We start from the raw sequence: 27,290 nt of genomic DNA on the forward strand, positions 1-27,290 counted from the left end.
CGCAGGATAGGTTGGTCCTAGCTATCTTCAGGCCCTCCTCATCTCCAGCTCTAAAGGCAGCGTTCCGAGTCTTCAGAAGTCTGTAGACCTCCCCTGTCATCCACGGCTTCTGGTTGGCCCTGACAATGATGGACTTTGTGACCGTTACACCATCAATGCACTTGGTGATATAAGCAGTGACAGTCTCTGAGTACTCTTGGAGGTCTGTAGTGTTGTTGTGTGATGCAGCCTGTTTAAACATATTCCAGTCAGTGGTGTCAAACAGTCTTGAAGTGCCTCTGACGACCCTTCCGGCCACACTTGAATCTGTTTGTGTATTGGTTTGATGACTTTAACGAGCGGTCTGAATGCAGGCATTAGCATGACAGTGATGTGGTCTGAGGCTCCGAGGTGGGGGAGGGGGAGGGCCTTGTAGGCTCCTCTCTGGGTGGTGTAAACAAAGTCCAAAGTATTTTTTCCCCTTGTTGGAAAGTCTATGTGTTGATGTATTTTTGGGAACACACTCTTTAAGTCTGCGTGGTTGAAATCCCCAGCCAAGATGAGAAAAGCATCTGGGTGGGCTGTCTGCTGCTCACTAGTGTGCTGGTACAGATCATTTAGTGCCTCACTCCTGTTGTTGTTGTTGGAGCTGGGAGGGATGTATACAGCAACGAGCAGTATGGCTGTATATTCCCTCGGTAGATAGAACGGCCGGCACTTAATAATCATAAACTCCACCAAGGGTGAGCAGTGTTTGCAGACCACAACAGCGTCGCGGCACCATGCATCATTGATGTAAACACAAAGCCCGCCGCCGCGGATCTTACCTCCCTCGACGAGAGCTCTGTCAGCTCGATATCATGTTAGCTGGTCGAGCTGTATGGCGCAGTCCGGTACGCTGTTGTTAAGCCATGTTTCCGTAAACACAAAAACACAACAGTCTCTTACAGTCCTCTGAGTAGAGCGAAGTAGTCGGATGTAAAGTTTAGCTTTTAGCTAAAAATAAAGTTTTAGCTTTTAGTTTTGGACCTGTTTTTAGTTGTTTTAATACTTCAATTGATTGCTTCTGTTGTCCTCATTTGTAAATCGCTTTGGACAAAAGCGTCTGCTAAATGACTAAATAATAATTACATTTCGAATTTGCACATAATATACATACAGAACTGTCTATTGTATTACAACTCTACATACAACTGTCAATTTGTATATTGTTATTCCCTATTTACTTGTTCTATTTTTACTGTTTTATTATCTGTGTTTTTTGTTCTGTCACTGTCATCCTGTTGCACTTCGGAAGCTTCTGTCACGAAAACAAATTCCTCATATGTGTAAACATACCTGGCAATAAAGCTCATTCTGATTCTGAAATTCTGGAGGGGATGTCTAATGGCGTCACGTGGGGACGTAATGATGTGTGCCATTAATCATTCTATGTATTATAACGTAAAACGGGAACATGAAAGGATTATTCTAAAAATAACTCATGTAAACACCTTAATCTTAATATTGTCTTATTCAGAATAAGGTAAATAATTAGATTACTCATGTCCATGTAAACGTAGTAACTGACACTAAAGCCCAAGCTTTATAGTGTGACATGTTCAGGCTTGGCTCTACATCAGCTTTTAAGTACACAAAATTATATACACATCCTTGAATAGCACATGACTTTGTAGACTTTGTTATTGTGAAGGTATTTATAATCTTTCAAGTTTTCTAAATTGCTCATTTCCTTACTGTCAAAAGCAACTGAATCAACAAAGTAGCTAAATATGTTACAATAATATAATGCACAGCCATTTTTTTAAATCGTCCTCCCATTCCACTATTAAGGAAGGAACAGGTATGCTGATGTTGTCCTTTATCAGTTCTGTCAGAGTGTGATTCCACATCTTGCTATGAATTTAATGACTATCAACACATGAGTATGTTTCATTTTTTCTTTGGTACATAAAATGTTTCCAAATGTCCACTAATGGTGCTTCTGATGGTCCTTTCAGTGCAAATAAATCTTTGAGCAATTAAAAGGTCTATCACAAACAGAAAAACATCATATGGCTTTCTTCGGCCAGATTCTGACCTGAACACCACAAGTGTCTCTGAAACCAGAAAAGCATTATTTTAAGGACTCAACAAAGTAGCACTTTCAGAGAATAAATCTTCCTTTATTTGTAGTGTTCGATATTTAGAGAAAACCTTAAATTAATAAAAGACTTTAGCTGTAAAAACTATTTGACTTCTGAAACAATCATATGTTTGGTCAAAATCATTTGGTCAATATCATTGCACACAGGTTTACATAATGTGCTCAGTTCAGTACAGGAACACAAGAGTGTATGAGTATCAGAATAAAAGATTACCTGATCGTGTAGTTCAGTACAAAACAACAATCATCCCTTTATTGTTGAAACATATACATGTCAAATCATATTTGAAGACCTGCTTTACTCTTTTCTTTGGAGTTCAGATGTTTCCTTCTGATTTCAAAACACCATGAAAATAAGAATAAACTAATATCAAATATATTTAAAATGTTTTTTCAGCAACAACATGAGATCTGCCCATGAAAGACTTGAAAAGACTCTTTATAGGATATCATTTACAGCCTGCATTTGACTAATATGCTCAAATCACTGGATGTTGCTTTTGAAGGGTGTTGATCAGTCACAGCGACGGAAGAACTGGAAGTGGTAGTCAGTAAATAAAACTTCTGCAAAGTTCAGATCGGTGTTACAATCTGCCAAACCCTGTGTGAAAAGAACACATATACAGGTGCTGGTCATAAAATTAGAATATCATGAAAAAGTTGATTTATTTCAGTAATACCATTCAAAAAGTGAAACTTGTATATTAGATTCATTCATTACACACAGACTGATATATTTCAAATGTTTATTTCCTTTAATTTTGACGATTATAACTGACAACTAATGAAAGTCCCAAATTCAGTATCAGTATAGAAATAAATCAACTTTTTCATGATATTCTAATTTTATGACCAGCACCTGTATACTGACAGCATATGGCCAAAAGATTTAAGTCATGTTGCTAGTCACACCATCATTGCCATAGACACATTTAATTTGGCAGTACCATAAACTGAAGTACAGTCTGTCCAATATTTCATATTATTAAAGTCATAGATAATCTTTGATTTTTTAGAAGCCCTGTGTTTTGGTCCACTGAAGATATATTCTGTCGTGTTTCACTGGCTAAATGACTTGCAATCAAGAACACAACACTACAACACTCTGGGTTTCATTCATGAAACGAGCAGAATGACTTTTTGTGTAAATCATTCATTAAACTGTTCTGAAGTAAATCACTCTATGTAATATAATAATATTTCACAAGTTTGTATGCCCATATAGCTAGGTAATCTTTAATATATTGAGGTTAAACTTATTTGGCTTGCTGATCAAAGCGGAGGGGCTCAGGGAAGCGGCTTAAACCCCCAGAGTCTACTAGTGTTTGGTTGATAAGTATGAATAGCAATATACTTAATGGAGATGAAAGGAAACAGCTGATGACGGTGCGAGGTGAATGCTGTTTATGTGTTTTCCAGCAGTTAACTGAAAGATTCGATGGTTTCTCTCTTGGTTTAATGAATTTTGTATCATAACTAAATTAATTAGTTAAAATAAATTAATAATAATAAAATAAAATTTAAATAAAAATTAATAAAAATAAATTTCATTTATAAAAATGAAAGAATAATTCCTTTTGATTATGCATTCTATTAGCAGGCAATTAGGAACAGCAGTAGTGTCTGCTATGTATACACTTTCAATTAAATAATCTTCTTTATTCATATGGCCAATTAGTCTCTTCTGCATTTATACAATATCCAAAGATCCGATGTCCAAAGATCCCTCAATATTTATGTGCATGTAATTCATGGACAGGAACTATGCTAAAAGTAAATGCGTGTGCACATGCATGTTTTTTTATGATGCATTTGTGAATCCGGGGGCAGAGTTTTAAGGAATGTCCATTTTACACTCAAATTACTCTGAATTTACTCATATATTAACAAAAATGTCATGAGTGAGGCCCACTAAACAGACTGTACTTATGTCTCTTCACAGCCTCATTTTGATTCATTTCATATGTTTTCTACCCTGACTAAAGTCTTAATTTAAAGACAGCATACATTCACAAGATTAACACACAAATACATAAAAATACACTCACAGCAACAGAAGAGCGCAAATGGTAAGATGCACGGTAGTGATTTGCCACTGCCAGTGTCCATTTATGTATGAAGCCCTGTTGAAAAGGAAAAGACTTCAAACAAATGCATGATATCAAAAACCATTTTTCTAAAAAGGAAATTGTGAAGTGACATTCAGCCAAGTATGGTGACCCATACTCGGAATTCGTGCTCTGCATTTAACCCATCCAACGTGCACACACACAGCAGTGAACACACACACACTGTGAACACACACCCGGAGCAGTGGGCAGCCATTTATGCTGCAGCGCCCGGGGAGCAGTTGGGGGTTCGGTGCCTTGCTCAAGGGCACCTCAGTCGTGGTATTGAGGGTGGAGAGAGCACTGGACATTCACTCCCCCCACCTACAATTCCTGCCGGCCGGAGACTCGAACCCGCAACCTTTGGATTACAAGTCCGATTCTCTAACCATTAGGCCACGACTTCCCCATAAAGTACCTTTCAGATCACCTTTTAATGCTTAATCCTGTGTTATACACATACAGTTCAGTCATTTTAAAGGAGTGACAACTGCATTCTACAAGCAAATCAACTCCCAAAAAATGTACAGAAATGTACAGTGTATGCAGTGTGTCCGTAACTGAACAGCTAGTTGTTAATGACGTATTGTTTGCCAGGTTGTCACTCCTGAAAATTTACAGTGTGGCCTTTTTTAGCCTAACTGTCAATCGCATTCTTTGAATTATCCACAATTTTCATGAACAGCCCTCAAATGAATATCCTATTAAATTAAAGTTTGAATAGTCTACAACGAATAAATATAGTTAAACGATAAATGTGAACAAATGTGCTGTGTATAAAATGTGTCAGCAATAAATCTGTCAATAAAGCTCACTTGACTATTATTATAAAATAATTACTCTAAATATATTATGCATTTAAATGATTATGAATATATAATTTAATATAATTACTACATTTATTATGAAAGGTATTTCTAACGCATGTTGCTTTGAGTGTGTAAGTGCTAAAGTACCTGTGTGTTGACAGCAGTGTTTGTAAATGGGCCACTGTATTCAAGTACTGAAGAGCACTGCTCACTCTCATCATGTGAGCACAGGTGAATCACCAACAGCTCAGTTGTGCTGCTCAGGTGTAAGAAAAACACTCATTCATATCAATGATGTGAACCACATATGAAGACACTGTTTTTCCACAACTTTAATAAAAATATACAGTACTGTCTGTCTATTTATTATATATGAGCAGTATTACACAAGCAGGATTGCAATACATCTCAGTATCAACACAGAGCAATTCGGCCATCACCACAAAGTCACATTTCTTCATATTAACATACAGTGGTGGCCAAAATAATTAGAACACTAGTATTTTCAACAACTAAAATATGGTTTTAAGTCAGTTATTTCTATCTTTTACTGTAATGTGTCAGTAGGAAATATCTGTTACATTTCCAAACATTCATTTTGCCATTAATTGTGTGGAGCTCTGGCTATAGTCAGACTCATTGTGCACACAACAATCTTACTGGATTATTACAATCAATGGCAAAATGAATGTTTGGAAATGTAAACTAATATTTCCTACTGACACACTACAGCAAAATGTAAAAACTGACTTAAAATCATTTTTAGCTGGAGAAAATACTAGTGTTCTAATCATTTTGGCCACCACTATATAAACATGTGCAACACTTTGTATCTAAAATCTGAACTCTAAACAGAGGAAAAGTCAACACACATGTTAAAATGTCATCTTTTTGAATTAAAAATGAATTCAATGAGCCAAAGACAATTTTCCACAGGTGGACAATAAAGTTATACTATACTATACAATGTGCATCAATGAGCTTTGGGCACCCATGACCCTGATGGCGTTTTGGAGATATTCTGATCCAGTTGTCTAGCCATAACTATTTGGCCCTTGTAAAAGTCATTGTGTGTGTGTGTGTGTGTGTGTGTGCGTGAAATTTTATCAGTTAATGTCTCAATTGTTAAATCTTTTTTGTATGAGAAATAAAAGCAGTTGAATGTGAAATGGTGTTCATTTTATATATTAGTTTACATGTACACTATCCATCCGACCATTTTTCAAACTCCTATCCAGCGTCTAAACAGGGAAACACCCTGGTTCGGATATAAATACACTCTTCTTAGGTAACACTTTAGAATATTCATTAAAAAATAACTACACTGGAGCACATGAGTAACGCAATGTTAGCTTTCTAGTAACTATTAACCAACAAGAAACTGATTAATGAATTAATAAGTAATAGTGCTTAGTCGAATGTGGTAATTCACTATTAGCTAATCAGTAACAACTATTTTTTCATACCTCCAATAACTACTAAGAACTACTGTATACAGGTTCATAATTCATAACGTATAATTAATTCTAAAGTGAATGTCATGGTAACCCACTGGTAATGACTCAAGTATTAACACATCCTTAATCCTTCAGAAGGAATTACTAATTATTTGGATCAGTATTCTAAAGAGAATAACATGATAACTCTCTAGTAAAACTGAAATCATTGTAAGCTTTTGAGGGTTTTGTAAAGTTATCATGCTTTTCACTTGAGAATACTGATCCAAATAATTAGTAATTATCCATGTAAATTAGTAATCCCTTCTGAAGGATTTGATAATACTTGAGTCATTACTAGTGGGTTACTGTGATCCATACTCTAGAATTAATTATACATTTTGCATTATTCACATTAATTATGAAACTGTATATAGTAGTTCTTAGTAGTTCTCTGGGGAATATGAAAACATAATTATTTCTGATTAGCTAATAGAGAACTACCACTTTCAACTGAGCGCTATTACTTACTAATTTGTTAATCATAAATTATTTTTAATAGTAGTAGCTGCTAGAATGTTATAAGTGCATTCCAGTCATTAATGATGAAATAGTATTCTAAAGTGATTTATGTAATTACTCTTATTACCCCACTATTAACATATAAGCCTACATATACATGTATTATTTTTATTTGTTTAATAAATTTATTAAATTGATCGTTCACATTTATTGGGCTAGCCCTGCTCAACAATATTAAAGGAATACCCCCACAAAAAAACAACAACCCAAAAACAAATTCTGTCATAATTTACTCACCCCTTATATCAAACTCTTAAAAATCTTCCCTTCTTCAGCAGCTCTCTAATCTTATTCTCAAACTGGCTCATCTCTGGCCATACAAATTTGAGAACCAATGCTGTTTAATGTCAAACCTGGTCCAAAGGAACCAGGAACAAAGGAATGTGGTTCATATAACTTCAGAAGACTGAGTTCCACAGGACAAAACAACAGCATACAAGTTTAGAACAACATGAGAGTTAGTAAAAGATGACAGAATTTTCATTTTGGGTGAACTCTTCCTATTAAAGTGTTTGTCTAAAGCTGTTAAATGTTCTGCTCTGTGGCTTTGTTCCATTACTTAAACTCAATGAGAATAAAATGTAACTCTCATGAAGGCTGGAGTGCAGTATAATGAAGAATCAACACTCACGTCATTTGGAGGGTTATAGGCATGTTGGGTGGGATGTGTTTACTGAGGGGAATGAGGTAGGTGTAGTTTCCTTTCCTACAAAACACATAGAGATCAATAAGTAAAATGCTAATTTATTACAATTGGGCATTTTTTATGACTTTAGTGCTGTAAATCAAGAAATCCCCAAGAGCTATAAACTCTGTTGTAAAGAGCATCATAGACCAATATAGTCCCCTTTCATACTCTGCATAACATAACTCTTTCATAACAGAACATACAGCTGTGAACACCATACTAAGAGTGAAAAATGAAAATTGAGCTTCCTGTTGAATGTTTGTGCACATTGAATAAAGGCCATTGCACACTGAGTCCGAATTTTTCGTCCGAAATTTTCGCACGTTGAAAAATAAATACGACCTCACCTTTTGTCAATCACGTTTGCACACTGCCTCCGAAATTTTCGTCCGTCAAAAAAAAATTCGGATCGGGTTCGATTTTTTGCGTTATTCGCATCCGTATAAAGCATTTTGAGATGCTTTGAGAAGGTGTTTTGACAATTCAGAGCCACCGTACAAGCGAAAGCCAAAATCCAAAATAGTGTCAGACAAATTAATACACTTCGTCTTGCAGCACAGCGCACCTTATGACAAACAAATTGCGGAATACAGAATATAAAGAACTGCTGTAGCCTATTTTTTATGCCTGGCGCGCACACCTTTCCGATGCCGCAGTGTGTGTCCATACCTCAGACAGTCTCTGTTCAGGATAAATTGGTTCACGGAAATTGGTGGTCTTCTTTTTATTATGTGGATTCAGTATCGCTAGCAAAGTATCAAACTGAGGCACTGACATCCTGAAATAAACTTTGAATCTCTCGAGATAATCCCGCAGGTGGAACTCTCCTTCCTCTCTGCGCAATCTAAGGATTGGATGGACCCAATATTTCCTTTTTCTTTTTTTAAAAAGAGAGAGGACAACAAAATCATCCTCACTACTTAAAGACATTTTGTATAGTTCTGCGAATTTTTTCGCAACGGATTAATTAAAACGCATCGGACTCAGTGTGCAAGGTCTTTGTGCGTGACGAATTTTTAAGATTGCGAATGCGAAAAAACGCATGCGAAAATTTCGGACTCAGTGTGCAGAGACCTTAAGTCTGATACCTACCCACAATTCTCCTGCTGACAGTACTGCTTATCTATAACTTGTTGATTCTGCGATACAAGGATGGACTGTATAGTTGTGTTTGTCCCTGTAAATAAGACAAGAACAAAGACCTAAAGGTGTGAATCACTATTTTGGTCACAGCTACATTTATTCTGTTATTGGGAATAAGGAATATTTCAAGATAATGGATTTATGCTAAGGAGACGGTCACAAATATTCACAAACTAATAATTGTGCACCAAAACTACCCACACTGAGGCCATTCTTTGGGAAAAATGTATAGAAGTAAATGAAAGTGGCAAGTAAATGAAAACTAACTTCTAAATAAAACAAAATGAATGGACCATAATGCAATAATTAATTCTCAGTGTGAAGGAAGTAGTAAGGATTCACTGCTTCATTTAAAATCTCATTGTGTGTCTGATAATCTGTATTTGGCATTAACAGGCTTATTTAAGATCTGTCAACTTACAGTCAGTAGAATTTTTCACTTTGTTCATTAGGTTTTCTAACCACTTCTCTGAAAGGGAATAGATGAAAATGACATGAAGACAGGCACAAATATATATAAAAAAGTATATTTGAAGACAGAAGACTTCCACCGTGTCTCTCACCTTTCTGTGTTTTTCCCAAATTGGGGATTACATGTGACAGAGCATCAAAGGGGACAGTTGTGTCTGTCAGTTGGGTGTTATGATTATAAATTAAAGTCGAAGGACAGCAGTAGACCTCATCTGAATAAAACACATTGGAGACATCAATGTCTGGAGGCCAGGGACGAGGAGAGGTGGTGGAGAACACTGCAAACAGTCAAAATGAAATTCACCTATAGACTATATAGACAAAGCAACTAACATGTAGTTTCTCTAAATATCTACACACAGTACCTGTAGTCAATGCTGCTGTTGTGGAATAAGTTGGCATAACGTTGGTGTTGTTGAAACTGTACATGTCCAGAAACCAAAGTTTAATCTTACTCCAAATAACAGTCCATTAAGTAGCAGTAACAGTGATGTAAGAAGCATGGCAAGTGATGTGATTTAACATGACTGAATTTGAGTCTGTGTGCACCCAGAACATTGGTCTGTACTGATACTGATCACTGAAGATGACATTGTACCTGTCACTGAAGTCCATGTCTTCTTCTAATGTCAACATATGAAGTGCAGTAATAGAAATGACGCTGCAAAACAATGTCACACACAGATCAATTCTGTCATGTTTATTGAAATATCAAGATCCAGTCGAATTACAAGTGGTCTCAAACTTTCCTCAATAGCTTTAATTTAAGTAATCTTCCAGGTTAAATACAACTGTCTTTGTTATTTGAGTTGTGAAAGTTTTTGTCTGTAAATCAAACATTTGAAATAGGAATGCATTTCTAGATTTACACTTTTTTGTTCAGTGTTACAAATTAAGGAACATATTGATTATTTTCTGTGGTAATGACCAACAGAGCATTAAATTATATTTAACTGGGAATATTTCTTTAACTTGATAACTCTTTAACTTTAATGGAGCACCGCACATGCCATTCAAGGAAAAAAATTCCCACAACTTAATTTCTACCCTCATTTTAGGCTAATCGTGGCCACAATATAACTGCGTTAAAATGTTCAAATTTAAATTTAAATTTTTACAACTAATAAATATCATCATTTGTTCCCCAGATTATTAATAACAGTTCATTAAGACAATGCACTGCACATGTAGCATTATCTTATTAAATATGCATAAATCTGAAAATTGGATAAACCAAGAGTCCAAATTCTTGTTTCATCTTGTGGACATATTAGAGTTAAATATTTTTCTAGAGGGGGTTTTTGATATCTCTTTTTATCACTCCAGAAAATATTGTCAAAATATCACCATATTTTTAGGAATAAAATGTTATATAAGAGAGGCAAATTGTCACCTTCAAATTATAAGGTTCTATCTGACATTTTTGTCAAAATTGAGTTTTTCACATATTCTGATTCTGTGACGACTTATTTACATTGTTTTTTTTTTAAGTTGTGTACATTTTGAGACTTTTTTATAAAAAAAAAGGTATGCAAAAACTTTGAAATTCAATATCTCAAAACTGCTCAAAGTGCAGATTGAACTTTATAATTCTAAGGTGCCCCCCCCCCCCCCCCCCATGCCATATGTGGGCTCCATATTAAAGATACTTCAGTAGCACGCTCCTACACTGAAAAATAATAACAATAATAATAATAATATGATATGTTAGAGTTATGTACTATTATTATTATTATTATTACTATTATTAAGCTTTTTGTTTGGCACCCTGTGCTGCCGGTTATTTGACCATTTTTTTTAACATTTTCTTTTTTTTTTTACAGTGAAGGTGTTTGATCAATAATTCAGGAAATGCCACTTAAATAACAGTGTTTTCAGCTTATTTAAATTAGATTTTACTTTAATTTTAATTTTATAAAAATATAGTAATTTTTCTTTTTTTTTAATTCATTACTGTATTCATTACTGACCCATTTGGTAGGTTCCACATTTTCTGTTTTGCTCCAATCTGATACTGTAAATAAATAGAACTTTTAAGATAAAATGTACTTAAGAAGAACATCTTACCAAAGAGCCATGGTTGTTACTAGCATGATGATACTAGCTTGGAATACTCTGTGTTGAAGACAGTTGTGATATCTCCCACAGAAGTAGTTCTGAAAGAGAAATATGAACTAGCCATATTTGTCCACATTTATCGTACAAATTTATAAATAAAGGGATTTTCACATACTGTGCTTGACTGCGGTGGCGTAGGCGGTGGAAGTTTCGAATGGAGTGTGTTGTTTTTGTTGATTTTCCTGTGAAACAAAGATTTCAGTAAAACAAATAATTTCAGATGATTGCATGCGAGCACATACACTATATTGCCAAAAGTATTGGGTCACCCCCTTCTGGTGAGTTTATGGCTCATGGTCTGCATTTAAAGTCACACCAGAGGTGTTCAGCTGAGATTAGGACTTTGCTTTCTGTAGACCAGTCAAGTTCTTCCACACTGACTCAATCAATCATTTCTTTTTGAACCTTGCCTTATACACAGAGGCACTGTCATGTTAGAATATAAAAGGGCCCTGTCCAAACTGTTGCAATACAATTATAAGCACACAATTCCCTAGAATATCACTATATGCTTAAACATTAAGATTTGTACTCATTACTAAAGTAGTCAAACCTGTTCATTAGAAGGGGGTGACCCAATACTTTTGGCAATATAGTGTACATCACGACAAAATGAGTTTGTATTTGCGTTCAGCAATTATGGCATTAAAAATAAATAAATATAAATTTGAATTATTTTTTTAAACTCGTAATTGAAATTGTTGAAATTGAAACTCGAAATTATTTAAACTCGTTAATTCAGCAAAACAGAGCAAAAACTTTTTTTTCATGAAAAAATATCTCGTAATTCTGAGATAATTAACTCGTTAATTCAGAAAAACAGAGTAGATTTTTTTTCCTCAAGTGAATGCAATACGCTTCCGTAAATATGTCTATATAGTTTTTATTAATTTTCATTTCAGTTCTAGTTATTTTAGTACATCAAGTTAGACTAAGTTAAAATGAGAAATGTTTCCTTCACTACTATTGTACTGTATATAAACTAATGTCTATTTTAGGTAACTGCAGTGTTGGACTCTAGAAAACACTGATTCATGGAACTCCATGTTTGTTGAGAAAATGTGTAACAAACTTGAAGAAAGAGCGTCTGAGAGGGATAGAGAGAGAAATGCAGTCTGAAAAGTTAAGAAAATCGATCCAGACCCTTTAGCAGAAGAGCCGCTGTTGGACCGCATGCTACCCAGCCTCTTCAGCTTGGCCAAGCGAGTGTTCCAGACCTCAAGCTCCTGAATACGAGTCTCAAGGTTATCTGTGAGTTTACACAGCTGCTTCACAGCACCTACATTCTCCATAAAAATCTGCTCCTTTAGGACACAAAGACCAACATTACTTTCACACACCATCCTCGAATGTCTAGAAAATGTCACTGCAATTAATAACAAATATCTGACTGACTTACTTTGTCCACCATGAGAAAATTATCAATCTTCTCCCCGTTTATGCAAGTGATATCGCCCATCTCCCTTACAGCCGAAGGCAGGAGTTCTTTGACTTCCTGCGCAATGATTCCTAATCAAAGAGACATCTGATATGTGAGAATCTATCTTCAGAACACTGAATTATAAGTGCAGTGTATATGTTAATTTAGCCTGTACCCGTTTCGTGATGCTGATCAAGTCCCATCCTTGAGGCAAACTCTGGTTTGTAATCATATTCCACAATTCTCATCTGAGCGATCCTCTTGAGCTGCTTCGTTGAGTCCACCTACAACATCACAGACACAACATTTTAGTGGTTTTCGCTGACTGGATCTATCAAGACTGATGTTAATACCAGATGTAAACAGAACCACTTTTGGGAGGCCATCCATTTCAGAAAGTCATTAACACTGCTGTCCCAACCTTTTTTGAATGCCATTTTGTTTAGTTTGTTTTTGTTATTGACTAAGCAGACATATACTCACTTCCTGAATGTTTTGTTTGGCCCTTCGGTCTGAGGGATGCATAACGTTGCCCATTATCTTGGCATTCCCACAAACCACCAAAGCCTCATCAGGGCTGTCTGTGTTAATGCCAATCCTCCCCTGACACACCACGGACTCAGGGATCTGTCCTCTTTGCCAGAGCACATCACTATCATTCTCAAACTGACCAGGATTGGAGGCCTGAATTTGAGAAACACTTGGAAAATATATGCAAATATAGAGTTCATAGCAGAATATGTTGGTTACGGTTATGGTCCAAAAGCTTACCCTAACGATGATTCTTTCAGAAACATTAGCAACCAGCAGAAAACGTTCCTCTTTCACTGTAACATACAGAGCAACCACCATCTTAAAGTACCTATGAGACATAAGCAACAACATACAGCTAGTTACCAGTATTGCCGTTGACCAGATGTATTGATCAATGTTAACACTAGATTCATATAGATTATTTTATTGGCATTTTATTAACTTTTTAAGCATGATAGTTTTTCTGTGATATTAAAGATATCATCATTTGTGTTTCAAAGATGAACACAAAGTGTTTAAGTTTCTGTAAAGCAGAACCAATCTGTGAACCTATTACACCGTTCTGAGATGCTGAAAACACTGGATAATGACCTATTTTGGATCCAAAAAAGAAATTTTCATCCCTGGAGTTCATTCTAAAAGTTGTTTAGTAGACTAGAGGAAAAGTGTTAAGAAATCTTTTTGAGAGGCCTGTTTGGAACATCATTCTCCTTAAAAGTATAACTGAGCTGAACACCTGCCCAAAAATCATGAAATATCAAGAAATGTCCTGCATATAAAAACAAATGTGTCAAATTGAATAAGATTTTGTGCTACTTTGTTCAGTTCAGATTTGCCTGGATCATTTTAAGTAAACTGTTGTTTGTAACTGTTAAAATAGAAACTCTGTTTAGATGTATTACTGCCCTATCAAATGAGAGTATAGTTGCAATACTGTCTAGTAGGTACTACATTTGAAACTTACTGTTTAAAAAAAATGTTTGGAAAAAGTATATTCAACCGGCATGTATTATGAATATTGGTAGTAAGAATTAAATTTGGAGGTACAACATCTGCAATGTTTTCACTGTCACATGATCTAGCTCAGGCATCCACAAATCTGGCCCACTCCTGCAGAGTTTAGCTCTAACCCTAATCAAACACACCTGAGCATGCTAATCAGAGTCGTCAAGATTATAAGAAAATCCCAGGTAGGTGAGTTAGATCAGGGTTGGAGCTACACTCTGCAGCAGATTGGCTCTCCAGGGAAAGATTTAAGGAACCCTGATCTAGCTAGTTCACTGCCATTCACAAATGCTCCCGAGGCTTCATGGGATAGTAAAGTCCAGGTTCTTCTACTTCTACGTCTACTGTTTTCGAATACTATGAATTTGGACATACTACTCTTTGGTGTACTGTTTTCTGTATACTATATACAGGTGCATCTCAAAAAATTTGAATATCATGGAAAAGTTATTTTTTGTAACTTCTTTCAAAAAGTGAAACATTTTACTTGTAAATTAAAACATTTCAAAAGTTGTTTTGTTTTAATTTTGTTGATTTAAGTCAAAAGTCCAGTATCTCAAAATATTTGAATATTTTCTAAGATTATTCAAAAAAAGGATTTGCAAAACAGAAAAGTTCAAGTTCTTTAAAGTATGTTCATGTATGCACTCAATACTTGGTCGGGCTCCTTTAGGACATATGACAGCATCAGTGAGGTGTGGCATGGAAGGGATCAGCCTGTGGCTCTGCTGAGGCACTATTGAGTCTGTATTGTTGGATTGACTGTTTCTCTTCTTTCTCTTGAAAAAATACCATAGATTCCATATAGGGTTCAGGTCAGGCATGTTGGCTGGCCAAACAAACACAGTAATATCATAGTCAGCAAACCACTTGGAAATGGTTTTGGCACTGTGGGCAGGTGCCTGCTGAAAAAGGAAATCAGCATCTCCATAAAGTTTATCTGCAGATGGAAGCATAACGTGCTCCAAAATCTCCTGGGAGATGGCTGCATTGACTTCAGACTTGATAAAACACATTGGACCAACACCAGAAGACATCACGGCAGCTTGGATTCTGTGCCTCTCCAGTCTTCCTCCAGACTCCAGACCTTGATTTCCAAATGAAATGCAAAATTTACTTTGGACCACCGAGCAACAGTCCAGTTCTTTTTCTCCACAGCCCAGGTAAGATGCTTCTGACGTTGTTTCTGTTTCAGAAGTGGCTTGGTAGCCCTTTTCCTGAAGACGCCTGAGCATGGTGACTCTTGATGGACTGACTCTCCCAAGTGTTTGAATTGGCTTTGCTTGACAGTATTCTCAAGCTTGCGGTCATCCCTGTTGCTTGTGCACCTTTTCCTACCCAATTTCTTCCTTCCAGTCAACTTTTTTTTGCATTTAATATTCTTTGATACAGCACTCTGTGAACTAGATCCCTGCACGGCCCTCAAATTTAGGCCCTAGCCCGGCCCTGGCCCGAGATGGTCAGGCCCTAGTAATTATCAGAATTACCGGCCTGAGTCCAACCCGAGCCCATCTTTTTTTTTTCGTCCTCCCAAAACAGCTCATGTTTCAGCTATTAAAATAGTTCAATTTTGTATGTAATGGCAAAGTGATTATATTTCGATTTGTTTTTTTTTTAAATTAAGGTCATTTAGAAAAACGTTTGGAGCATTTTTTGTTTGTTAAACAAGTTTTTTCGCCTAAAATAAAATCTATAGATATACTAGTTCAAGCATATAAAATCTATAGATATAAACAGTTCAAGCATATAAAAATGTTTAATCGTTAAACCTAGATAAATGTGCACTGTATCCAATAGTTTGTACGGAGAGTGGAAGCTAAAGCGCAGGACATGGTGGCACCAGCGCAATCAATTGCATCAATTTTTTTTTTCAACGGAAACAACTTAAAATAGGCCTACGCTGTAATTTTTGCTCATAAAGGTAAGAGTAATACATCGCTCGGAACTGTAAAGGGTCTACTTTTATTTGTGTGCACTCACAATATCAACAAAACGTTCTTTTATAAAATAAAGAAAATAATGATGCACTTTCTGCGGTCTCGTCTTGAACAGGAGTGCTTGAATTCACAAAAATGAACCGAAAGTCAGCGAATACATGCCTCACAGACATGATAAATATATCTATAGAAAGCTTTAAATTACTACTTAACGAAATAAATCAAATCGAAAACAAAAACTCTTTCATTATAATCATAATCCGTGAAGATGCACTTCTCTCTAAAGACGCATCTAATGAGGAGACGGCGAGTCAGGATCATCATCTTCATCTTTACGACACTGACACAGAAAACACTAGCTTATTAGTAAATAATTCAAATATCTTCTTACTATTTCCCCCAGACCCATTCATGATAATTACTTTTGCCGGGGCTTTACTGCAAGCTTTATTGCGTGCATTAGAACGCAGAACTCTTCATCTGTCTATATTATATAATATTGTCTATATTTTATATTGTGTTTTTGCTGTTTTTGTACATTGCCTATTTGGATATTTGTATATATTCTTTTATTATCTGTGTCCTGTCCTGTTGCTGTCTCTCTGTTGCACTGTGGAGCTTCTGTCACTAAAACAAATTCCTCCTATGTGTAAACATACTTGGCCAATAAAGCTCACTCTGATTCTGATTCTGATCTGCGCTTATGGCACACTTGCTACTGCTGCTGGACACTAAATAGGGCTGTGTATTGGCAAGAATCTGGTGATACGATACGTATCACGATACAGGGGTTGCGATACGATACATTGCGATACTGTAAACAAGCCGATATATTGGGATATTTCTTATTTTAGGAATAGGATACATATTTTTTAGGAAAGCTGTCATTAAAAACACACCACCATATGCAAACCTTAGCAAAAAAATAAAAATAAATAAAAATAGTTTAACCAGAACACACTGCAGAACACACTGCAGAACACACTGGGATCTGCATTTGCAATAATCAGTCCCTATAACATTCAACATTATTGAACCACTTTTTGTGCAGTACGAGTAAAAGGGGGAAATATTCAAGTGCTTGAATGATTCTTTAGTTAAATGTATGTATAAAATGTATTTTATAAAAAGATATATTTATAGACTCTACTTTAAAGGTTCACAGTTTAAGTTTACAATTGTGACATACAATGTCATAACATTTGATCTGAACCATAGATCTGAACAAAAAATTACATCTGCTTAATATCAATGAAAAATAAAGTGCTTGCAGGATTCCTAAAGTAAACTAAACAATTGTAAAACAATAAAATAAATACAGATGTTAAACATTCTCAGAACTTTTCAACTTGGATTTCACAAGTTTTTCAGTTTGTGTTTATGTTTCGCGTGGAATCGTCAGGACTGCGACACGAGCACCGCCCCAACTGCACAAAACGCCCCCGAATTACGCGAGAAAGCTGCAGCTAAGACTCTTCAACACGGGATGCGGCAAGCGGCAGAACCGCGGTCCCGGGGCGGACATTACCACAAAAGCCCAAATGGCGCCACACTTCAGCTTTGTACACCGAAACGAGAACTGGAACAATTCTATCATCCTCCATTATTGGCAGCGAACAATATTAACGCTAACATTAGTGGAGTGCCCTGATGCTAGTGTTTCCTGTCACTGTTTAAGTTCAGAGACGGAAACAGAGTGGTCGGGAAATGAACTCAAAACGAAACAACTGCCACGAATGTTGTATGATTTTTTATTTATTTATTAATATCGATATTCCGTTTTGGAGACTCGATACAGTATCGCCAAACAAAATATTGCGATACTCACGTGTATCGATATTTTCTTACACCCCTAACACTAAACACCGTCGAGCCGCTCTTGGTAGTCGCGGTAGCACGGACTCGTGTTGTTTCCACCAGCACGGCAATTTTTTTTCATCACTAAAACATAAAAATAAAGAGAAGCCTAAAACAGGACTCGGGCCGAAATGCAGGGCTCTACTGTGAACAGCCAACCCTTTCAGTAATGACCTTCTATGACTTACCCTCTTTGTGGAGGGTGTCAATGATTGTCTTCTGGACCATTGCCAAGTCAGCAGTGTAAGTAAGTAAGTTATTTTATTTGTCACATACATAATCATACAGAGTATAACCAGCAGTGAAATGTAGGTATTATAGAAGAGATACAGCTTGACATGAAGAGAGGGGTGAGAAAAAAAATAATTCACAGACTATATTCTTATGAGAGTACAGTGTGAGAACAGAAAAAACACCCCAGCAACAAAAAGGACATAGTCAATCAACAACAAAGTCACACGACTGCAACAGGGGAGTAATCCAGTTTCCGGCAAGCAGCCATCCGGTCCTGCAGCCATTCTCGGCACCGGTCGGACCCGCTTGTCAGGCTGGCGGAACAAAGTGGCGAAGGTGAGGGATAGGGGCTAGGAGGTGAATGCATATCTGTGTATGTGCGTGTGTATGTGCCTGTGGAGCCGCCACGCTGGTATTCAAATCAAGTTGTCTCAGTCTGCAGAATGTGATAGCGACACAGCACATTGCTATGGAGACAACCTTGATCAGGACCCAGACAGAGTCAACAATCCGCAGGTGTCTGTAGAAGGGGGTAAGGAATGTGAGAGCGTCACGCTACAGGGGAAGTCGTGGCCTAATGGTTAGAGAGTCGGACTTGTAATCCAAAGGTTGCGGGTTCGAGTCCCCGGCCGGCAGGAATTGTAGGTGGGGGGAGTGAATGTCCAGCGCTCTCTCCACCCTCAATACCACGACTGAGGTGCCCTTGAGCAAGGCACCGAACCCCCAACTGCTCCCCGGGCGCTGCAGCATAAATGGCTGCCCACTGCTCCGGGTGTATGTTCACGGTGTGTGTGTGTGTGTGTTCACTGCTGTGTGTGTGCACGTTGGATGGGTTAAATGCAGAGCACGAATTCCGAGTATGGGTCACCATACTTGGCTGAATGTCACTTCACTACAGCGCTCTTCCCGGGTGGTTTCCCAGCACGCCTTGTTCGAGGTCGTGCTGTTTTGAGAAAGCCGAAAGAAGATAAGATTGTTTAGTCTTGGTGCGAGTAGCCGTATTCCAATTTTCACGGCACCTCTCATTGTCCATTCTGGTCTCCAAATCCATCAATTTTTCTTTTCAAATCCGAAAGCTTCTCTGTGATGGCATCCACATTGCGGTTAATAGTCTCAGTCTCAGAGCTGACCGCTCTGCCCACTGCTTCAATCATAACGGGCAGCCTAGTGAGGCTTTTGACAGCTGTACCCGTTTCCTGAATTTTACGATAACCCAGGGCAAAGCCTAATCCAATCAGCAGAAGACCTGTTATCATGGTTCCGAATAGGTAGATATCTTCAATGTCCTCCACGGAAAGAGCCGCCAGACACACGACCCGCCACCTTTCCCATGCTACCATCGTATATCCAGCTGCGAATGTACCGCTGGGACAATCAGGTTCACCCGAACCTAAACTTCTCGTCGAGAAAATTGTGTCAATTGCATTGAGAGACCAGTTGATTAAATCCATGATTTTTCAGTTTGGAGAGCAGTGCAGAGAGAGTCTCTCAAGTATTAGACAATAGACGAGACGAGCCGAGAGAGCAAAGCAGGGAAGGCAAGGAAGAGGAGGAGGGGAGAGAAAAAATGCGACCGCCTTTGCTGAGAGCCAAACGAGAAACAGTGTTCCCCATTATTGTGGTTTCAAAAAAGAAGAGAATTCCCTGAATGTATACTGTATGGATGGCCATTTAATTAAACTCGAATGTAAATATTCTAATATTTTGAGATGCTGATTTTTGACTTTCATGAGCTGTAAGCTCTAATCATCAAAATTAAAACAAAAACAACTTTTGAAATGTTTTACTTTACATGTAATGAATCTAGAATATATGAACGTTTCACTTTTTGAAATGTTACAAAAAAAGGAACTTTTTCATAATATTCAAATTTTTTGAGATGCACCTGTAGAATGGAACTAGGCATGTTCATAAATAGTATTTCTACAGGTTGGGCATGCATTCAGAGATGTCAGAGATTGTATGCAACTAACCTCTGATCAGGATTGGGTTTGCCCTTTTTTCTCATGTTATTCGCTGTGGTTTCACTGAAGTGTAACCGTCCTAATGTCACCTTTGTGATTTTGTCTCCAGGCAGATTTACTCTGAAAGAAATGTTAAACCACAAATCTGTATAAATGACACATTATAAAAATGTTTTTTCACATGCTTAAGTATCCTGACACTTACCTGATTGGTAATAAAGGCTTCTTGCTGCGGTCTGACTGAGACTGCTCTATAGTGATGAAATGGTTCTGTGCTTCAAGCTACAAAATGGATTCAAGTGTCAAACAAACCATCTACATTCAGAACATAAATGTTTCTGTAAGGTTTTTTGCCATGGTATCACTACCTTGACCCCAAACACATCCACGTGGAAGCTCTCTATGGGCATGAGACCTCCTGATGTTCTGACAAATCGAGGATCTCCAACCATCCCTATGTGAACTGTCACCTGGAAGTGGTTCTTCTTCTGACACACAAAGGCTTCATCAGCTGCGGAGTAACTGAAACCCTTATCAGTGTCCACATGGTAACCTGGAGGTTGTCTACTCAAAAGAAAAAAAGACACATAAGCTTCTTGGGGTTTATTGCTAAATTACATCTTGGTGAATGGAAGTAGATAATGTCTTCTACATGAATTATGGGACCTCAAATTCCTTCTTCGCTTAGAGTAACAGGGATACAATGTACAAATAAGATTTAAAAGTCAAATTTGATAATATACTACACTATAATATATTTCCAAAAACAACAACAACAAAAGTACGATACCATTACCATGTGTTTGGGCACATTCCATGGTAATCCTATGGTGTTTGGTCTACAAGTACCAGAGTTTGCCATCTAATATCATTATAGTGCCATGGTTCTAGTCTATCATCTCAGGTTAGAAAGTCTTGGTAGTGTAGAAGATTTTTATTAGTCAAAAGATGAATTAATCAAGTATAATTAATGTGAATTTAGCCATTTATGTGTCAAGTTATTCTTCCATTATAATCATATATTGCCTGTGTGTGTCAGAGGCCTGCATAGGTGGAATGTGCAGACCCTCGAGACAAGAAACATCTGTAATAATATAAAGGGGGTCTCTTTCCTTACTATAACACGTCTAGGAGCCCCTTCTCTCTAGGGAGGAATCAAATTGTATATATAAGGAAAACACAGTCAAAAAAGGTAAAGCGCATATGTATGAAATGTATTGAACACGCCTAGAGGAAAAACTATTTCACAGAAAACATTCTGGAGATCTTTTCTGCAGAAAACTTCTCGGCTTTATTCTCTTTTTGTAATAAAGTCTATTTTCTGGCATCAAAACCCCAAGACTTTGAGAGTGATTCTTCATAGAAAAGGCAGAAGCCACCACAGTAGTTACTCACAGGCTTTCAGATCTGCTATTGTGGAGTGAGCACCACTGGCTGGGCTGATACCGGTCCCACGTGAGCAGCTGGTGCACACTGCCCACTGAACTTCCACCAGCTGTGTCACTGTCATAACACTGTGGTTCATATGATCCACTTTCTGGACCTGAAGACAACGCAAACATCAAGGAAAGACACACAAAATGATATGTAAAGGCTGGAATATACTATACAGTCTGAGTTAACAGATTTTTAAAAATTGGGTTGTGTATAATGAGTACAGACTCAAATTCTTTAGCTTTATAGTATGAGTTCATCCAGTCCAAGGAGATCAAACAACTTTGATATTTTGAGACAATTTTAGAACACATTTTCAATTGTCATGTGTCTCCTAGCAAAGAGTTGCATGTTTCTTTGTGAGATTGTTGTTGTGGTTGGAATTACTTGTAGTATGCCTGATAGTTTGTGATCCTCAGTTGTTTAGTGTAGTAGTTTTTTCTGTAACCATTAACAAAGTCGTAAAGCAAGTGCATGATGCCAACTATTTTAAAAGTTTTATAGTGTATGAAGAACATTATCTTTGGAATGTCTTTCCACACTGTCATCGCTGGTTTGTCTTTATCTTTTTTCTGTTATTACAAACACTGATTGTCCTGCTTTATATAACATTGATCAGTATAGTGTACATTTTTGTGTACAACTGATAATGCAAATTGAATGTATGGACACTGATAAAAAAATTCCGTAAAATTTATAGTAAAAAACTGCCCGCTGTGGTTGCCAGAGACATTTTAGGCTTTATGGATTGTACTTAAATTTACATTTAAATACTGTAATTTGATTAACTGATATAATAATAATAGCATGCAAACCTACTGAAGGCGTTAACCAATTAATTGTTTTTTACTGTAGCATTTTTAGTTTTTTACTGTTAAAATCAGTCTTTTTTTTTTACAGTGTAGGGCAGGGGTTTTCAACCTTTTAGGACATGCGCCCCCCCCCAAGTTTGTCTAATTTCACTCGCGCCCCCCCAACACCCCCCCCCCCCCCCCCCCGCCGCGCGAGCCCAAAGTGTGCGAACATCATTCACATATTGTTTGCTGCGATTCCAGTGCGTAGCATTAAGAAACATAAACATATAACCAGCTTACCTGATTCAGTGTGATGGCTGAGCCTGTTTCTGAGATAACAACATGCCAATCCGTGGTTGGATTTCTGACATGACTAACCGTAAATCATTTTACACCATTCTCACTGTCGCCTAACAGCGGGAGTCAGATTGCCCCCTAGCGGATGGCTGAAGATTTGAAAGCTCGTATTCATAAATCTTCAAGGCAATGTCTCTGAATTAATTGATGCTCGCGCCCCCCTTGACAGGTGCTGGCGCCCCCCTGGGGGGGCGCACCCCACAGGTTGAAAACCTAGGGAATTTAACTAATGACCTTGGTGTTGCTAACACCATGTTCTACTGTTTGAGCTCAAAGACTTTATATATACCAAGACGCTGCACTCATATTACTATGAATGGGAGAAAGTGCAACTTGCAATATGTCAGAATATGTCCCATCTGCTAGATAAAAGTTGCCAATTATTAAAATCATTGCATCATTGTGCAGTTGGCGTTAAAAGCACCAGTTGCCAAAGCAACAATCACTATCCTCATACACAAACTTGGGACTACACATGTGCATTGGCTGATCCAACCTGACATATAAATTTTTTAACATTATTTTAGCATAAGAGACAACATATGAAATAGAAATGCTATTTTCAATGCTCTGTGGTTGTAATTCCCAGAGACATTGCAACCACCAAGTTAACAGACTTTCCCTGAAACAGATTTTGGTGAGCTAAGTCCCTTTTGGTATGCTAGCTTTTGGATATATATTATTATATAATCATCATCATCCTTTTATGTGTCACATCTGATCTCTCCTGTGTTTTCATTGTGTTATTAGTTCTGCCCTCTGTGATCTAGTTTATTCATTATTGATTAGTTCATTTGTTTCCACGGAGCACAGAGCGTTCGTCAGAGCAGGCGGAGTGCCAAAGCCCACCAAGATTGACGAGCCAGCACAAACTAGAGTGACAGAGCGGATCATCGTCCAGGAGCTAGAACCTCAAGACACGTCTGACCAGGTGCGTGAGTCGGCAACACCATGTATTGCCGTGAGAGTTCTTATGGAGTTTGAGGGAATGAATTGGGACCCCGCCCATACTTTCACCGCTGAGGGTAAGCTGTCACGGTCTCTGAGAAATTTGACTGTTTAAAGGAGGATTTAATTGGGGAGGTTTGGGGAGGTAAAACCCAATTCTCGGGAGTCTCTTCTGTGTCTCTTAAGCCTCCTGTGTCTCCCTTCTCCCGTGTGCCTCCCTCTCACGCCTCCTCTCCTAAAACCAGCCAGTTCCTCAGCCTTGTCTCTGCTGGTTCCTGTAAGTCTCTCAGTTCACCCTCAGTCAGCGCCATCTGGGCGCTCTGATCCACCTCGGACCTTCCAGTTTCCAGTTCTGCCTAGGCATGAGGATCCCCTGTCTGCGACTCGATCTTTCGACCCATTGGCTCCACCTTGGCTCCTAGCTCCGTCAAATCCAGCCTGGCCCATCATCCCACTGGCTCCACCAGGCTTCCTCGTCCCTCCGGCTCCACCTTGGTCAGTCGTTGACCCTCCATTGCTATGGGACTCCACTCCTCCAGCTTTGCTTTGTCCCTCTATCCCTGGCTCCACCTTCGTCTTCTGTCGCTCTGGGTTTTCCGCAGTCTTCCGGATCCACGCCTCATTGTTGATTAGTTAATTTGTTTCCACCTGTGCTCTACTAATTATCCAATTAGTTCCATTGTTTGGCATCATACTTAAGTTCTCATTTCTCCTTCATTGTTTGTCGGTTCTCATCTGTGTTTACGTTGCGTTGAATTTGCTTTTGGAATTACCCAGTTGAATATTAAAGGGGTCATATGATGCTATTTTAAAGATCATTATTTTGTGTATTTGGTGTAACAGAATATGCTGACATGCTTTAATGTTCAAAAAAACATTATTTTTCAAATACTGTACATTATTGTAGTTCCTCTATGCCTCATCCCGCATCGTTTTCTACAAAGCCCCTCCTTCCAAAAAGTGCAGTCTGCTCTGATTGGCCAACTGACCCAGTGCATTGTGATTGGCTGAACACCACAAGTACGCATCGGAAATGTAACGTCCCTTACCATAATCGTAAGCTTCAGCTTTCAAGTTAGTTCAAGTTCAAGCCAGAAAGGGGAAGAGAGTCGCGTGACAGAGAGTGATGATGCTTGTATGTTTTTGCAGTTCAGAAGGCCAAATAAAGTGCTTTTACTTTTGCATAGAAACACACAGCGTCTCCCTGACACGGCTGCATCAACACTATGCGGTTACTGAAACCACGCCTTCTTTCTTTGCGTGAACATTTGGGCGGCATTACGCAAATATTTCCACATCGTAACATAGACATGTGGGGGCATGTTTGAATTAGGGGGGCGTGGACGAGTCTTAACTTTTATAAAGAATATCTCTTTGGGTTTGATACTTTAGTCTTTGCAACTTTAGGGATCTCATCAATGCACGAACAGCTTGTAACACTCCAAAGAGAAAGGAAAACATTAAATTGCAGCATATGACCCCTTTAAAGTCTGTTTCCCTTCATCATCTTCTTGCATTTTGTCTCTTGCCAAGCAACCCGTGACATTATGTTTATGTATTTTATTTTGAATGTTTCTAGTAGTGAGTAGGGCTGCAACAACGAATTGATAAAACTGATAATAATTAATAATGAAAATAACTGATAAAATGATTGATTATTCATGTTATGCATTCAAAACATCTGCAAGTAATTTCTCTTTACAGCAGTGAATAACAATGTTACATAGCATAAAAAATAACATAATAAACATAATCCAAAACATGACAATGCTTTATATTATGTGCTTCAAACAAACTCGTAAGCATATTATTTTACGTGCCTGTCAGAAGTTCTGACAGATGTGTGTAATATTCAGTACATTTGGAGACATGTTTTGCTTAGCACATAACTTACATTTTACTTATATTTTGTTTGTTTGTGTTGCTCATATAACTAATTACAACATGGATGGATAAAAAGAAAAATATTAGGTATAGATAGTGAATTTAACAATTATTTCCAAATTTCCACCTAATGATTATTTGAAATGATATATTAATACTGAGCAGGTCTGTATCAGAATGAACCAAATGTTCCTTTATTGTGTCTGTAAAATTAGTAATGATTAAAATGACTAAATTCTACCAAATAACTGAAAGTTTTATGGTGCTTTTACAACTGATAGATTTGCTTGATTCACACTGTACTTTTGGGTCCAAACCATGGTAAATTTGCAGCCTCAGTGTGACAAATGTTTGTCTTTTAGTAGGTAATGGTAATGCAGACGAGGGCAAAAAATGCATAGTGTTGCTTGTCTCACTTTTATACTATCTTTAGCTTTGTTTCAAAACAAAACATCATTTGTGTCTACCTGCCATGAAGGTACTTCAAACGTTGTAAAGTACATGCAAGTCCAATTAGATATACGTTCTGTGAGTGAGCACACACAAACCGAATCACACTTCATTGATAGCGATCCACTTCTACGATTTAGTACAATCGTGTTCATATCAGCAGCAAACCACACCTGGTTCACATGAACCAGGAAAACGTTTTTAAGCAGATTTGGGTATGGTCCGTGGATACGCACCTGAGCTTAAAAACTGTGATGAACCCAGGTAGGCACCAAAAGTACTATGTGAAAGCACCCTCAGATGCATTTTAGAGCCTTTTGATCTGACCAAGATGTTGCAAGATATTACACCACAAAGCAATATTTCTAGATGAGCAAATTGAACATGGTCACCTCAGATAGGAGGAAAACATTCTGCACGATATAATACTTACACAGTGATGGTTTGGTCCAAACTGGGTCAGCACACCTGCGCTGATCTGTGTGCCCCTCAAAAGAGTTTGACCTTCTTCTTTTCTTATTTTCAAGTAAGATATTTCTGTTAAAGAAATACAGACTGTAAATATACTGAATGAACTGCAAAAAGAAGCAGAACAGCACATGCAACACACATCCTTACCCTACATGTTGATCATGTTTTGGGGGCACATAAGGGTACATTGTCTCTGAGCACATTGCATGGGGCACACATGAGGAGGCCGCAGCTGCATTAGCTGGCATATGTCCTGCTGGAAGTCCCATCGGTGGGCACTGAGTATATGGCGGGACACCATGGATGGGTGCATTATGGGTCGTAGTTGCCTGTGTGTAACTCTCAACTGTGTTGAGACTGTACTGAGGAAGTGAAGCAGGTGAAATGGCTTTAATGTGGTTCCCAAGGGGTCTGCCAACATCATGTTTCCTGTCTTTAAAGGCACAAGATAGAGGGAAGGAGTCTTCTGACAGGCTATGCACATCCGGGCAGCTTTGTTTCTGTGACCATCTTGAATCTGG

At 37.8% G+C, this 27,290-nt stretch overlaps 2 protein-coding genes across 2 annotated transcripts in view; one reads left to right on the plus strand and one right to left on the minus strand.

Moving 5' to 3' along the window:
* The window catches only part of LOC306861123 (uncharacterized protein), a gene marked incomplete at its 3' end in the record, with an annotated part of 730,281 nt that overhangs the window by 120,125 nt on the left and 582,866 nt on the right, over window positions 1-27,290 (plus strand). The window lies entirely within an intron of this gene.
* Window positions 2,572-27,290, minus strand: part of LOC306861607 (myelin regulatory factor-like protein) — a 28,205-nt gene continuing 3,486 nt past the window's right edge. Inside the window, exons 5-26 of the mRNA XM_079403983.1 lie at window positions 26,917-27,286; window positions 26,732-26,835; window positions 21,827-21,974; window positions 20,800-20,995; window positions 20,637-20,713; window positions 20,441-20,551; window positions 13,672-13,762; window positions 13,384-13,584; window positions 13,076-13,184; window positions 12,880-12,989; window positions 12,624-12,784; window positions 11,596-11,662; window positions 11,430-11,518; window positions 9,961-10,023; window positions 9,728-9,783; window positions 9,455-9,640; window positions 9,313-9,360; window positions 8,841-8,925; window positions 7,692-7,766; window positions 5,190-5,298; window positions 4,174-4,248; window positions 2,572-2,726 (exon numbers count right to left, since the gene is read on the minus strand). Of these exons, the coding sequence (XP_079260109.1) occupies window positions 2,640-2,726; window positions 4,174-4,248; window positions 5,190-5,298; window positions 7,692-7,766; window positions 8,841-8,925; window positions 9,313-9,360; window positions 9,455-9,640; window positions 9,728-9,783; window positions 9,961-10,023; window positions 11,430-11,518; window positions 11,596-11,662; window positions 12,624-12,784; window positions 12,880-12,989; window positions 13,076-13,184; window positions 13,384-13,584; window positions 13,672-13,762; window positions 20,441-20,551; window positions 20,637-20,713; window positions 20,800-20,995; window positions 21,827-21,974; window positions 26,732-26,835; window positions 26,917-27,286 (2,618 nt within the window). The 3' untranslated portion in view covers window positions 2,572-2,639. The remainder of the gene's footprint in view (window positions 2,727-4,173; window positions 4,249-5,189; window positions 5,299-7,691; window positions 7,767-8,840; window positions 8,926-9,312; window positions 9,361-9,454; window positions 9,641-9,727; window positions 9,784-9,960; window positions 10,024-11,429; window positions 11,519-11,595; window positions 11,663-12,623; window positions 12,785-12,879; window positions 12,990-13,075; window positions 13,185-13,383; window positions 13,585-13,671; window positions 13,763-20,440; window positions 20,552-20,636; window positions 20,714-20,799; window positions 20,996-21,826; window positions 21,975-26,731; window positions 26,836-26,916; window positions 27,287-27,290) is intronic.

Source organism: Barbus barbus, assembly GCF_936440315.1.
Source record: "Barbus barbus genome assembly, chromosome: 42".
Lineage (NCBI taxonomy): Eukaryota > Metazoa > Chordata > Actinopteri > Cypriniformes > Cyprinidae > Barbus > Barbus barbus.